The following is a 12,973-nucleotide window of genomic DNA, read 5'->3' on the forward strand; positions in this document are numbered from 1 at the left end:
TCGAGAACACCACCACGAGGGATCACAAGGTTCCTTTTGAAGAGCAAGTAGTAGGGCAGTGCTAGAGCTAGCATCAGTGACAATGTAGAGCGTGTCCACCGCAGAGCCCTGACCTGAATATCAGCGTGAATCTAGTGTTACATGATTGACAGAGCATATAATCCACAAAAAACTCAAGCTGTTTAAAATGCTGCTGTTTCACAGTCAAACTGTAGTCATGTGTTTAAAGTTAAATATAAATAAATATATAAACACTTTGGTTTAGAGGAAAGTTCAGAACAACTTAGACATCTGCAGTCTTTATAAGAACCACCTTCTTACTTTGAGAAGCCCAGAAAGTTTCACCTGGCAGCACCTAAAGGTCAAAATTTCCACCTCCGCAAAGGTCAAAAACCTCATGGCTGAATTCACAAGTCCTGCAGAACTTTTCACCCAGCAGAGCTGAATGTGAGAAAATTATCCAACTCGGCTGAAGTAGACATTAAAAAGCTTGGTACAAAGCTGAGGTTTAGTTGATTGTGCTTATAAATGTATAAAGCAGGTAACCGTCCAGTGAACACAGAGATGGCAGACAATCGCCAAACCTGATTTATTCCAACGTTGTGAAAACCGCTTCAATCTTCAATACTGCTTTTAAAGAATGACAGAAATGCTTTCAGTCTGGATAACTAAACAGCCTTTAAGCCCAATTTGTCAGTTTTTTGTCACTGAGGCTGTGAACAACCACAATATTTGGTTTGCCCTCCATTTATAATCCATTCAACAATTTAGTTTTGGTTGTGTAACCAGAACTGTAGCCTGCCCACCTCTACAAACATATTTCCACCTTTCCTACAGCATCTCTTTTGCAAAGACATGAAACCAAGAAGCCCGGCCGCAGGGATTGATTCAGCTCACACGGTATGTGTGAAGAAACCGAAGACTTCAGGTGGATTTGTAGCTCGTTTCACCCACCTTCTCATAAAAACTCGACCTGAAGCTGGTGTTGATTTCCTCCTCTGCTTCCTCACAACATCTCACTGAACCTCTGCTGCTTTCTTTTGTTTATTGGCTTCTTTCACGCGACCGACACTCAATGCCATTGGCCCATTCATTTGTCTCCCCCCTGAGGTAACACGGTAGGTGGTTTTTGGCAGTGGACGGTAGCGGGAGTCAGAATGCATTACTGCTACTGGGCTCCAGCGCCACATATCAAGAGACAAAGGCAGAAGCGTTGGATTTCTTCATTTGTGGGTGTTCCTCTTCCTCTTTTCATCTTTCTCTTTTGAGACGGGGAGAGCTAACATTACCCTGGTTTCTGTTTAAACTTGGAAATCATCTCTGCTCTCAAGTAAACACTGGCAGTGCTTCAGTGAGCAGTCTGCCCTTCAATAAGCAAAAAACAGATTCGTAATATATCTGCTTTCCAGTGGTGCTGGCAATGAGGGAGGCTCATAATGTGAAATAAAACCCTTAGCAGTGATCTGGACTCCACGGCAGCTTGATAGCAGGCTGCGAGGCAGTTTCATTACATTAAAATAGATTAGTGACGTGCTCACAGAGCCGAGGACTCCCGCTTCAGCTAAACACACAGACGTGATGATGCAAGGGAGAGGCGTATCAAGAAAATACCGCACGAGCCTTCAGGAGTCATGAAGAGAAAGCTTTACACCGTGTTGCCGAGTCCCGAATGCTTGCAGAGCGCTGATGCAACGTTTCTATCAGCACCGTCTTCTGTGTGGAGTAAAAGTTTGTCTGTGTGGGTTTTGAATTTGGATCTCTGATAAATTACATTTGGAGACTTCAATAAATAATTCAGACCAAAGCTGCTCTCGCAAATGTCTCCAAAGTAGACTCTTTAAACCCAAAATAGCTGTAGTTTATTAAATTTACACAATCTGTTCTGACTCTATCAAAATTTGATAAGAGCCTGAAGGTGACCCCATCCGGAGACTTTATACCTCGTCTGGAAACATTAACCTCAGTAACGAGCTTCATGCTTTGCTGCAAAAGTAGGCTGCTCTGATTAATTGCAGCTTTTATCAGGAATTTAGTTTCTCCCTTTTTAGATGAGCTTGTTGCAAGTTTCTTTCTCGCCTAGCAACACCCCAAGGTTATGCTCTAAAAGGTCGTCCAGAAGACAGCGGGGAAGCGTTCTGGAAGTCTTCCATGCATGCTCACAACGCCTGCTGGTTGTTACATCTCAGTGATGAAGGGGCCATTGATTTCTGGGAGAAAATTGCTCTTCATCTTCATTCCCCCCGAATGAAACTGCTGTTTTCACTTCCATCTGCTCAGAGATGCAACATCCCGTTTTGCAGAGCCATGCCATCAAATTACTTCAACGAGAATAACGAGAATAATTTTTTTTAAACTAAAATGACCAAAAACCCCAATAAAGCTTCTTTCAGCTGTTCCCTTATCCCAAGGGTCTCAACCACAACAGGTAGCTCTGCATGTTTGATTTGGCAGTTTTACGCCGGGGATTTGTGAAAATCCAAACTCCCAGCCAGTCCAAGGCCCAATCGCACAGGCCTAAAGACTGGTCGGAAACATCTTGGTTATTTGCAGTCTAGGTAAAATTGTTTGCAATTACGGTACTGCACCGATTTACATTTTATAGATTTTATAAAATCTCAGCATTTTTGGAACTTGGTTTGTCAATCTAAGTACATGATATTACACGAAGGAAGCCTAAATATGAAGTCCTGGATACACCACAAACATCACCTCTATATATAGAATAAGGAGCAAACTGCAGTATTTGACAGCAGGAGTAGCCCTTTTTCACACAAAGTATAAATGACTGTAAAGGTGACTTCAGAAAAACACCACTCCAGTGATAATGTGACCTGCCAGCAGCGTGCGCTTGCATTTATCCGACTGGTCAATGTATGCAGGATGACACTCTGTATTATGATTTCCTGCCACATCACATATGTCTCATCAATGCAGCAGCCTTCCTGAAATCAAGGTTGTATTTTTGTGTGAAAGGGCTTTTTCCCCCCCCCTTTTCTTCTTTTCACTCCCATCTGATCTAAAAGCTCCCTACTTTTAAGAGCGTGCACCATCATCATCCTCTTATTTCAGCCATTTCCTTTCTGCATGTTCTGACGAGGCTCACCTTTTCCATCATCTCACATTAGACTTCCCTCCGACATAAAACCCAGAGAATCGTATTTATGATCACCTCACCCCCCTGCATGGTGATCTGATATCACCTCTCTCTCCTACACTTCGTCTCTTTTCCATGTCTCATCTTATGTTCCATTCCCACCCCTCTGAGTTACATCTGACATCACTGCATTCAGCTCACGCAGCCCACTGTATTAGCTATTCCGAGTGCATTCTGCACTGCTGCCGAGTATCCAAAGGGCAAGATCTTCACCCTCACCAGGGCAGCCTGTCTTTCCCACATGGCAGCAAAGAAGTGGTTGTTTTGTGTTTTTAAATATAAATCTAATTCTTTAGAAAAGCAACAGCTAAAACTCGAACAAGATCAATTTTTCAGCCTGTACAACAAAGAGCGAGTCATTATTTCCACATGGCGTCTGTCCGGCAACAATAGTAACTCCACTCTCGCTGCATTATTAATGCCATTTTTCAGGGCTTAAGAACGCACCGGAATACAAATGGAATCAAGAAAAGGCCCATTTTCATTTTAAATATGTTCAGTGGGTAGCAGTGGTGTGTCGCTGTGGTGTCTGTGTGGCTCCGTGCAAATCAAACAGCCGAAAGACAAAAGAACCCAGTAATTGTGAAACAGCCTGGTAAACCACAAGGGGGCCACTTTTATAAAGGCAATAATTGATGTTCAGGCTTTTAAGGCAATTGTACAAACAATTATCACAAACAGTATTTTTATTCCTTGGTGCTTTTGTTCCTGACACAATGCTTTGTAACCCATAATTATTTTACCCGATTCACTTCCAGTATCTGCTAAAAGGAAAAATATATATACTTCCCTGCCTTGTGGACTTTTGTGCAAAATATAAAACATAATTAGACTGAAAACAACTCAAGTGCTGTGGTATCCAACAAAGCAGATAGCTCCTTAGATCCATTTCCGTACTAATAAAGCAAAGGACGGGATTATGTTTGGGTTTTTTGTTTTTCCCGGTGCCGTGGACACCATAATGTACCCGATGGCCTGAATTATCCTCAGACTTTGCTGTCAACAGTTTTCACAAAGACTTTCTCTTCAGCAAAACATATCTAGAATTAAAAAACAGTTGACAGTGAGGTCCGAGGATTAAGATTGTGCCAGAACGGAGGCCGATATCTCAAAGCAAGTGGGGGGGATGTGCTTTTCTGAAATGTAACAAAGTAGAAGAGAGGCTGCCACTCGAGAAGGCCCTGGAGGCAGGAAACGAGGAGCAAATGTTGCTGTCCGGCTTACCTGCTCGTCACTACGGTGATAGTCGTTGTCCTCTTCTGGTTTCTCCTCTCCTGCCTCCTTATTGGCCGTTTCTTCTGATTTGGCATCACCTGTTTTAAAAAACAAACAAGCAAAGAGTAAGAAAAAAAAGATGCTGTTTGTAGGACTCAATCCAGATTCTCCCTTTATGTTTAGCAAGTTAAGAGATTTGAGCGTTACTGATGTCCACTGTGGCTGTGTTAAAAACAGATTTGTCAGGGAAACAGGCAGGTTTGTCTCCCTGCAGTATTTAAAACAGACTGTGCCTGTTGGAGCGTGAAAACACCTCTTGCAGAAGCCCATTTATAAACCAACTACATCTTTGAGGGTGTTAAAGCATCCTTTATATGACTTATCGTCTGTGCAGGCACGTCTCTAGCACAGGTGAACTTCTAATCAATAAAAAGCGTTCGCTTATTCTGGCCTCCATGAGGAGTGACCTCAGCTCTGAACTTAACCTGTCTGAGTTTGCTCTTTGTTCCTTTTCTCGGATATGCTGGTTTTCAGAGAGAGCAGCACAGTCTAGTGAACATTAAGGTAAAATAGGAAGAAAAAGGCATTTCTCACAGACTGCACTACTGAAGGATAATGTGTTCAGAGTGCTACAAGGCAGGTAAGGTACTGTTTAATAATGCATCACACAGAGCTTTTGGTCTGGCACTGGGAGAAGTCTGAACACCCTGGGTCAACTATATTTAGAGTTTATATACACACACACACACACACACACACACACACACACACACATACATATATATATAAGCTACAGGTGAGATTTTCTTTGTCGAAAACGAGGTTACCTGCATCAATATATGAATTTCACTTGCTTTACATACAGTTTGTTACCAGAAGTAGGCAGGAAGGGATCTAACAATTACTGCAAATTTCTAAAACCAAATAAGCCAGACAAGCTACAGCAAATTTCAAATGTAGCCAAATTGGACATCAAGTTGTCTTCAACCTGCCAGCTTCCTAGTGTAAACTCTGCATGATGCCCGATTGAACGCATAGTGTTCACAGCGAGCAAGTAAATGCCTCATTTCCTGCCTCCCCCGTGTTCTATGGAGACAGCACCCTCGCCTAAAGCAAACCATATTTCTGAAGGTGAGAATGGATTTGACCCAGGCTAGCTCCTGCTGTGTTCTACACATGACAAGGGGCAATTTCAGACAGCATCCTGAACTGACTGCCAATGTTTGTCCTGAGATAATGTTGGCGAACTGCTTTGAAAGAATACATGCTAAACCCAAGGGATGCTTATGCTATGATGCACCATTTCTGCAGCTTTTCCCATCTGAACACACAGGTTTGCATCACAAGTCATGAAAAACGGCAGGTTTTTCACCTTATTCCAGTGTGGCAATTTTGCTTTTACATCTGGATAACATAAAATGTATGCATGATGCACTGATCTGCACCCATTTTCATTCTGTTAAAGTTAACTACCTCCATTCACTAGTACATTAACTGAAATTTATTAAGACAAATCATCACTCTGAACACATCTGCATTAACACATGGATTGTCATCAATCCAGCAGCCCACTGCACTCATGATGTCAGAGCTTTGCTATTCTAACATCCATCCAGCCCAGAAAACTAAAGTGGTCAAGACAAATAGTGAAGACAGCAGTGTGCCGAACCAGAAACATACAGGAAGGTTACACCAGTGCTCAGAGCACCTCCCCTAGGACAAGACCAGAAGGCATCGTAGAAAGATGCCCAAACCACCTCAACTGTTCCTTACGATGTGAAGGAGCAATGGCTCTACTCTGACCCCCATCCAAATGACTCAGCTTCTCCACCGCTCTCTAATGGACAGTCTAGACACCCTATTTTTGGAAGGAAGCCTATTTTTGTAGTCACCAAACATTGCCTGTTGAAGCCAAGGGAACCATATCATCTGCCTAAAGCAGAGATAGGATCCTGAGATCTCGGAATCTGACACCATTCATCCTTTGACTCCTTTTGAAATTCTGTCCATGAAAATTAAGAAAAGAAGCGCTGACAAAGGACAGCCTCGGTGGAGTCCGAAACCCGAACCCCATTCCTGACCCTAAACCTAAGTGAATCGCCAGTGACCTGGTGGATGTTAAAAGGTTAAACATGTACAGGTGTCAGGCAGAATTATGATGTTCATTTGACTTTAGGTACATCTAAAAATGAAGTCTCATTCGAAGTATTTGATTTTCAAAAATGACATGCTGTCTCGCTGTAGAGACTTTTAGATATATATCTAAATCTAACACACCTCCCGATAATTTCAAACCTCACACTGTGAAACAGATGCTCCACAGTTGTCCAGGACAGCTGAGGTTTATATATTTCTCTAGGGATTTTCTTGTTGGCTGCGATATTGTAGTAGTATTGAATTTTTAGATATGAAACTTGGTTATCAAAGTCAAAATTGCATTGCACTGACAAAATTGCCGCACGGGCAAGTATTGCTTTTCTGTAACCTTTAAAAAACAAAGAAATTCGGTCTGTTCTTCCTGGATTCAGTGGATGTAATAACGTGTGCGTGTGTGTGTGTGTGTGTGTGTGTGTGTGTGTGTGTGTGTGTGTGTGTGTGGACAGTTTAGTCCTACTCAGACAGTAGATGCTATTGGGAGCACCCCTCTGTGACCATTTTCTGTCTGGGCTAACTGTCACCAATTCCACCAAGTATTATTGAGCTGCTCTGGTGTCTCTGTGGTGATTGTCTCCAGAGTGTGCCTCACTGATTGCTTATCACCAGGGTCTTGCTCTTATTGTTGTGCCTCACCTTCAAACAACCCCTGAGCATCTGAGTGACTCAAACATGAAGTCCTGGCTTTTGTTCGAGGTGATGGCATCGTGTAATGGGTTGATTGCTTGGGTCTGGGGATTAGAAAGACTGAGCAGTCTGTCTCTTCCAAAAGTTCTTTTTGTTTCAGAAAAATCATCTACTCTCTGACAGGTTTATGATTTGTGGGAACTCTTATAAACAGTCGAATCCCAAAGGCATGTACTACAACGTTTTCGAGTGATTCTGCTGTGTAATGGCAGTGAGATGGAGTAAACTGTGTGTTAGTGAGTGGGCGTTTATATTGTCATTGAGTAGAAAAGGGCACTCGACAGACTCATCATCGCCCCATGTCTCCCTATTTTCTTGTGTAAAGTGCTCAGAAAAGAAGGTAATTTAGAGAAATGAGGCTGCTGTATACTAGAGGAGGCAAGATTTTTGACAGTGTTTGGGAGAAAACTCAGCTTATGCACTTAAAAGCACAGCTACCACGGCTTAGATCTACCGTGCGAAGGCTTAAATCGTGCAGTATTGCAGCTTAATGGCAGTGTTATCAGTGGTTAAAATATTGGGCCTGCTGCACATGCCACATGTTTTTCTGTCTTAATGTAAGTAAACCTTCAGTTGGGAATTAAACACACTTTTTGCAAGAAAGTCCACAGAAACATCTCTGATATTGCTTTGCATGTTTAGTATATTCCAATCAATCAGCATATTACTGACAGATAACTCAATATTGCAGTTTCTGTGAGAGACTGAATGCAGAGCTTGGAGGTACTCTGTTAAGCCACTTGCTAAGTGTTTGGAACATATTGATAAGCAAACTGGATTATGCATCGTCAAGGAACAAGCTGCAAATATCTCATATTGTCATATTTAGAGCCAACACTTAAGGAAGAAAATAGGCAAATTATGAACTGCCATTGGTCCCCTGTAATCAATATAATGTGATTTTTGTTCTGTAATTGTTCATCTCTTTAGGGTATTCATTTGGATTAAGGTCTCAACATGACTCACAATGTCCCTGATTCAGATTCACATGCAGGTGTGTACTACAAGCGCTCTGTTTAATAAACAGACATCGCATCATTTATTTCCTGAAAACACACTCTTTATTCCAAATATTACAACCTCTGGTTAAGACTTCTGTGCTCATGGATTAGAAAGTGTCGATCCGTCTTCTATAAAGTGGAAGAGGTTAACTTTATTCAGCTGATTAGAAGGACCTAAAAAAAAGTTCCTACTTTTGAGATTCTGGGTAAATGAGCCTTTAATTAAGTGTAAAACTGCTCAGCTCTGGCAGGGGAAACATTTACAGAGCGCCCACTGTCACCTGTTGTTAGTGCAGTGTGATCTCTGCGATACCATCTGTTAACTTTGGTTTGCTATTCTTAGATAGGAACCTAATGAGGAGCGTCCATTTTCTCAGGTGGGAGAGAAAGATTTCAAGTAAACAAACCAGCCTGCTCGTGGTGATGCTGGATAAACAAATTCTGACTATGACATAATATTTTTCGCCGTTTTGGGAAATCGACCCAGCTTTAAGAGCTACAAAACAGAACAAAATAGAAATACATTAGAGCTTCTAGAGGCCAGCAGCTGCACAATTTAAAACTAGATTTGTATTGTCTATTTTAAAATAGAGTAAAAAGTAGTTTTTAACTGAGTAGTTTAAAACCAGAAAACCTCATTATTATTATTATTTTTCCAGTTGGGGCGAAGAATTGTTGGCATTGACCCCCGTGTCCTGGAGTGGGACGTAGGGGTATGATTCAGAGGAGCCATCGCTGCAACCGAACGCCGCCTGCCTACATAAAATCACTGCCTACTACTTTAAAGCTTTTATACCACATGTATTCAAGTCAATGCAAACAGAATCTCTGTAGCCTCTAAGCCCTGACAGGTCTTCAAAGAATCTGGATGCAATGTCAAATCGCTGAGTCCAGATTAAAGATGGATGCTGATATATTTTTGAAAACACAAGACATAAAGCATGAAGATCCTTGCAGATAATTTACAACCTGTAAAACAAGCCAACCACAACCAGATGACTAACACATACCCAAGATGCACATTATCGCTTCTGAGCAATGTCTGTTTTTATTTACAGTGCCTCATACTGCATTAGCCTGTATGTACAGACAGATGATGGTAATATTACATACTCAGCCTAGGAAGTCTTTTTGCTGCTAAACCACCCCTTAAGCACCACTTTGTGATCAATCTTACCTATGTGTAATATTGCGACACTCCTCGGCTTTCTTGTCTCTCTCAAACATTTGCTGGCGATGTCTAAATCTGTCCAACATTTTTATGCAATCTAAACCATGACTGGGGAGCTGTGGCTGTATTTTTAGCTCAATTTGTGGCACTTGCAAAACTATCTAACACTAATGGTGTTGTACAACCATGGTGAGTCTTTTCAAGAGTGGCTATTTGAAAAGACCACTCACCATGGATGCATTACGGAGAACTGCACACAAGATGGTGTGCCATTAGCCGGCTACCTGATACATGGATGTTATGCACGGTGCCTTTTTCTATTCAGACTTCTATTTGGCTCAACACACATGCACGAACGGATTAAATAATATAAAGTTATAATAGCTCAATAGTCTAAGATCTTTTTCTAACGTTGTTGAACCAGATGGATGAAATGATGAGAGAAATTTTGTTGTGCAGTGTGACATTTTCTTTGTTGTGTTTTCAGTGATTGTATATAGAGACGAGCTTTGAGGGAGACCAGATGGTAAACCAATTATCTGAAATTCACTGGAGTTAAAAGGAAGCTTTCAATTCCTTAAAAGGCTGGTAGCTTTAAAATCTTCAGAAACGCACCAAAGAGAACGAATTTCTACTTCCATAACGTGCATTTGGTTTTCTATAGTTTCCTCAAGTCAAGATTATTTTTATCACCGCTCAAAGCTAGAGACATATTTGTTTGTTCAATGATGAAATGCAGCCCAGGAGTTGCTTTGTTTCTTTTTCTGTTGGCGTCTGTGCAAATGGTCCTTAAAATGTGTTTGTGTATGAACATTTAGAGGTGTGCGTGTGTGTGTATATATTCTACAGCTAAACCTGACTTCCAGCGACAAAGCTGAAGAATGCAGAGAGCAGTTCCACTTCCATTTGAACCTTAATTACCAAAATCAGAGAGGGGGATTAAGCTAGCGATTAGGCCTGCCAGCATGACAGCCCTCTGGGCACACATCTACACCAACCCTTGGAAGCGAGCAGGTTTGGAAAAGCCGTTGTGCACAAAGAGCAGGCCAGAGGCTCGTTCTGATTGGCTAAATTGTCTTTATCTGTACTGTTTAATGGCTTCCGCTGTTACTCTTAGTTGTGCTTCTAATGTTTCTCATTACTGGCCAGAGACTTCATTCTTTACACATTATCAGCACGACATCCACACCGAAGAGGTGAAGTCTCATTTATAACAACATGACATTACCACAGAATAGTTTACAATGAAACATGATAAGCAGGCTGCTCTTTAGGGATCTGTGACCGGCAGGTTTCTCAGTAAGGTCTCTACCCCTCACTTGTCACATTCATTTAAAAAAAAAAAAAAAAATCAAAATGCCATACTCTTAAAGACTTGGGAACAAACAAACAAACCCATCTACATCCATCACAGCTCGTCTTTTGTCCCGTCTCCATCCAGTCACTTCTAACCAGTCACAGCAGATGTTTGCCCCTCTCTGAGCCTGATTCTTGCAGAGGTTTCTTCCTGTTAAAATTGAGTTTTTCCTTCCTACTGTTGCCAAGTTCCTGCTCATAGGGGTTCCTCTAATTGTTGGGGTTTTCTCTGCATTACTGTAGGATCTTTGTCTAACAATATAAATACTCTTGAGATGACTGCTGGCTTGATTTGACATAACTGACTTGAATTGAAGATTGAATTCTACTAACACACTGAGTGCAAGTATGTAAACACAATATCTGCATGTTAGTATGCAAGTATAATATGTATGTGCATATTGTGCATATTGTGCATGTGTCTTAGATTGTTGTGGTTACCAACAGGTAAAATCCACCCGGACAATCAATACAACATTATTTACACCATTTTTCAAAGAGGCTGCAGGAAATATTTGTTTTTGTGCCTGCAGTATTTTTTCCAGCCAGGTTGAGCCATGGTGCTATTTGGAGGACCTTCAACTCACAGCACGCATCACGTGACAAAGCCAAACAACATCCTCTCGTATGCTGCATTCACAGACACTTATGTGCCACCTTTAAGGTTGTGTTCACTAAAGGGGAAATCCTTCACGTCAAACAAATAAGAGACCAGTCACAGGTGCATGTTAGGTGTTGGTTTACATGCAGAGCCAGCTCCAAACTAGATGAAGCAACAAGAAAATTTTTCTGTGGTTCTGAAAACAGCACGAGTCTGCGAGGCCATCGTACCGTTGCGTTGATCTAGATGAGTCTTCATGTTGCAAAGTTCTCCTTTAATGTCTCCGGGCACCTCCATCCCCAACTTCTGATAAAATTCCCTTTGTTTCTTTATCTCCGCTGCACAAGAGCCAAAGGGAAAAAAAAAAGTTAAAAACAGCAGAGTTATTTTTGCCAAGGTTGATGCTGTCATCTTTTTAACATTTAGAGAAGCGTGTGTGCACTACAGGGAGCTTGTTCCTTAGGAATTCTGAGGTTCACCCACAACAGCGAGGAAAAACAATATTAAAATGATGCATTTTTCAGCCAGTTTATCAATGCATGCATGTAAGGGAAAGCTAAAAAGTTACGTTTTAGGGAAGGATCTCTTGTAGGTTGCATCCCAGTAAATAAATACACAACACTTACCCTCTTGTAGTCCCGGTACCAACTTATAGACAATGTCTTGCATTGTTCTGTCATGGCTATAAGGGACAAGAAAATAATTAGTTACTTTAACATTCAGTGAAAATTAACATTATAAAAAGGGAAAAGCAACTGAGTTTCAAACCCAGAGATGCAAAAACACACAGCTAACAAGGTGAAGATGCACTTGCACAACTTCATAACACATTTGCATGTTTTTGTAACTCACAGCAGTGGAGCCCTACCTTCAAGTCTGGACTGGAATCCACAAAAAAACCTCAGTCTGACGTCATGAGATCATTAACATGATAGGAGAGAACGTGGGAAACAATATTCTGCTGCTTCTTTTTATCAAAATTCCCCTTCAGTTTTTTCCTTTTCTTGTAACTAATGCTGCATAATTAGTCTGGCCTCTGCGCGCAGCAGTCTGAGAGGGTGGAATAACATTTGGTTGAACTATTGAGAACCTATAGATTTTGCGCATCCTGTTATGACATGTTGCAAATGCCCCGAGGTAAAACTACAAGTTCTTGCCACCCTCACTGCAAAACGCTATCCTGCTAAATGACTGAAAATCTCAAGGTGACGTGCAAGAAAAAAAATCTCAAAAAGCCCCAACTGACACCCTCAAAGGCTGATGTTCAGCATACGCTCTGTCAGAGTGCTAAATGGCCGCTTCCCCGTGCTGGTGACACGGGTGCACAGTGGGTACGCGTTATGTGTGATGGTGTGTTTTGACACCCAGTGCTGACAGCCAGCTAACAGACAAAGTGTGCTGTTTGTTGCAAGGTTATGGAGGAGAAAAATGAATAAATAAAACTCTAAAAATGTGACATGTTTGTCTTCCCTGCTATCCACTGAGGAGGAGTTATATCAGGGACCAAAATCAGCCACCTAATGCTGAGGATTGATCCCCTGCAAAAAAGCAGGGAAACACTGACCCCTGCTGGACAAAAGTGATTATAGCCCTGAGATCTGTTACTGGCGTTAAAAATGTCCAAGTTGTGAGAA

The 12,973-nt window shown here is 41.6% G+C and overlaps 1 protein-coding gene across 3 annotated transcripts in view; it reads right to left on the minus strand.

Moving 5' to 3' along the window:
• Positions 1-12,973, minus strand: part of pcgf3 (polycomb group ring finger 3) — a 67,477-nt gene that overhangs the window by 10,454 nt on the left and 44,050 nt on the right. For all 3 annotated transcript variants that reach the window (XM_003443371.5, XM_025909915.1, XM_019363716.2), the window contains 3 exons: positions 11,966-12,021; positions 11,570-11,677; positions 4,379-4,467 (listed from right to left, as the gene is read on the minus strand). In XM_003443371.5, coding sequence (XP_003443419.2) covers positions 4,379-4,467; positions 11,570-11,677; positions 11,966-12,021 — 253 coding nt within the window. The remainder of the gene's footprint in view (positions 1-4,378; positions 4,468-11,569; positions 11,678-11,965; positions 12,022-12,973) is intronic.

This window comes from Oreochromis niloticus, linkage group LG2, assembly GCF_001858045.2.
Source record: "Oreochromis niloticus isolate F11D_XX linkage group LG2, O_niloticus_UMD_NMBU, whole genome shotgun sequence".
Lineage (NCBI taxonomy): Eukaryota > Metazoa > Chordata > Actinopteri > Cichliformes > Cichlidae > Oreochromis > Oreochromis niloticus.